Here is a 2,017-nt window from a genome sequence, read left to right as displayed (position 1 = left end):
GGGGGATGCCAAGGGGCTTGCAGAGGAAGACTGAGGCTCACAGGGGTGGTGACCTGCTCAAAGTCACGCAGTGACAAACAGGAGGGGCTCTGACTCCACATCCAGCCCCCTTTCCAGGTGACTGTGGCCCCTGTGGGCAAGTCTAAGGCGACTCCGTGTAGGAGGAACTGGTGAGGTGAGAAGTCCTGCGGCTCCAGTGTCCCACCCAGCAGCACCAGGGATTCAGAGCAGTCATTCTAACTCCAGAAAAAGAAATGCCACCGGGGCCGCAGGCCCCAGCATCCAGAAGTAATGTCTGTTTATTGGTAGAAAACAGGCCATGTCCAGAGAGGCCCAGGGTCAAAACATCCTTCTGGAAGGCAGAAGTCCCACAGTGCTGGGGAGCGCAGGGGTCAGCTTGGCTCCGTCTTGCCAGGGCCGGGGGGACCGTCATCCTCACCTGCTTCCAGAGCAGCAGTGGATGTGGGGGTCCCTGCAGGCTCTAGAACAAACTCCAGGGCCCCCTCGCCCACCACACGGTGCACCTGCTCGCCTCTGGCTGCCAGGATCTCTTCGATATTTCTGGAAGGCAGGGAGGCAACATGGTTCTTCAGGGCCCCCCGCTCGCCCTGCACTTCAGTCCCCTCAGGGTGCCCCATGGTCAGGCCAGAGCTGCAACCACCAGGACCAGCACTCCTGTGGCATCAGGCCACATGGGCACTTCAGATGCTGGCCTGTGTGCCCTCACCAACCCTGTGTCTCTGCCGGTATGTGCTACCTCAGGAACCCAGTCCTGCTCCTGCCCGCTATGCACCAGAGGGAAGAGTCTGTAGCCCCAGGTCTGATGGGAGGACAGCCCCAGCTCCAAGGGCCAGGTACCACCAAGTGCCCAGCATGCTGGTCTCAGACCTGCTGTCACTGTTACTGTCCTGCCCAGGACCCCCCAGCCAGGCAAGGCCCGGACCAGGCTCCCAACACCACCTCCACTGCTCTCCCAGCAGCCAGGGCCCAGGCCACACCACCTGGCCCACACTCCACACTTTGCTGTGGGCCAGCCACTCCGAGACGGCAGAGGGCAAAAAAGTACCACACCAGAGAGGGACAAGACTGGCAGGGAGGGCAGAGGGCAGGCAGAGGCAGGAAGGCAGGGCCACAGAGCTGGCAAGATTTAGCAATGAAAACGCAACCCCTACTTCAGGAATACTTAAACAGCTATCTGGGGTTTATAGGAAATTCTAATTTAACTGTGTGTCTTGTATTGATAAGGTGGCTGGATTGCCCAGGTGAGATTCATAAACCTCCACACTAGGGCACGGTTCCCCCAGGGAGGCCAGGGTCCTTCTGGGTGGACTCCTGGCCCAGCCCTGGGGTACAGGCCTCACCTCTTCCCATTCAGGTCCGAGAACCAACCCAGGTTGTCCGCGATGATGTGGTGGTTCTGGCAGCCGGGGCAGGTCACAATGACCACACCTTGGTGATAGGCCAGCTTGGAGATGCGCTTGGAGGACCTAGTCCCGCAGACCTGTCTGGGACAGGGCAGCTGGTGAGGCCGTGAGCGCCGCCACGCCCCTCCCGGGAAGACCCGCCCCTCGAGGGGTGGCTCCACCCACCTCACCCTCCAGGGAAGGCCCCGCCCCCGAGGAATAGCTCCACCCACCATCCCAACTCCGCCCTCTCCCGGGAAGGCTCCGCCCCAGGAACGGCTCCACCCCTCCTCATGGTCCGCCTCCCCACCGTCTCAGAAGGCCCTACACCCACCTCGCCCCAAGTTGTGGCTCAACCCCTTCCTCTGACTTGACCCCGCCCCCTGCAGGAAGGCCCTGGCGGGCCGCCTCTCCCCGCAGGCTGTGTGGCGCCAGGTGCGGGTCTGTCCCCGATTCCGTCCCGCCGCGTGCCCACCTTGCAGGTGTAGACAAGCTGGTAGTGCGCAGCTTCCACGCGCCCCAGAGCCGCCGCGGGCCCCGGCCCCGGCTCGGAGCTTGAGCGCCGCCAGCCCCAGGCCCAGGCGCGCCGCCTCCCCGCGACCTCTGGACGGGCC

The 2,017-nt window shown here is 63.4% G+C and overlaps 1 protein-coding gene across 1 annotated transcript in view; it reads right to left on the bottom strand.

Moving 5' to 3' along the window:
- Window positions 1–285: 285 nt before the first annotated feature.
- The window catches only part of DNLZ (DNL-type zinc finger), a 2,471-nt gene continuing 739 nt past the window's right edge, over window positions 286–2,017 (bottom strand). Inside the window, exons 2-4 of the mRNA XM_017893139.1 lie at window positions 1,879–2,017; window positions 1,362–1,501; window positions 286–561 (exon numbers count right to left, since the gene is read on the bottom strand). Of these exons, the coding sequence (XP_017748628.1) occupies window positions 393–561; window positions 1,362–1,501; window positions 1,879–2,017 (448 nt within the window). The 3' untranslated portion in view covers window positions 286–392. The remainder of the gene's footprint in view (window positions 562–1,361; window positions 1,502–1,878) is intronic.

The sequence above is a fragment of the Rhinopithecus bieti genome, unplaced genomic scaffold (assembly GCF_001698545.2).
Source record: "Rhinopithecus bieti isolate Rb0 unplaced genomic scaffold, ASM169854v2 scaffold_23276, whole genome shotgun sequence".
Classification (NCBI taxonomy): domain Eukaryota; kingdom Metazoa; phylum Chordata; class Mammalia; order Primates; family Cercopithecidae; genus Rhinopithecus; species Rhinopithecus bieti.
This window is presented reverse-complemented; position numbering and strand designations above follow the sequence as displayed.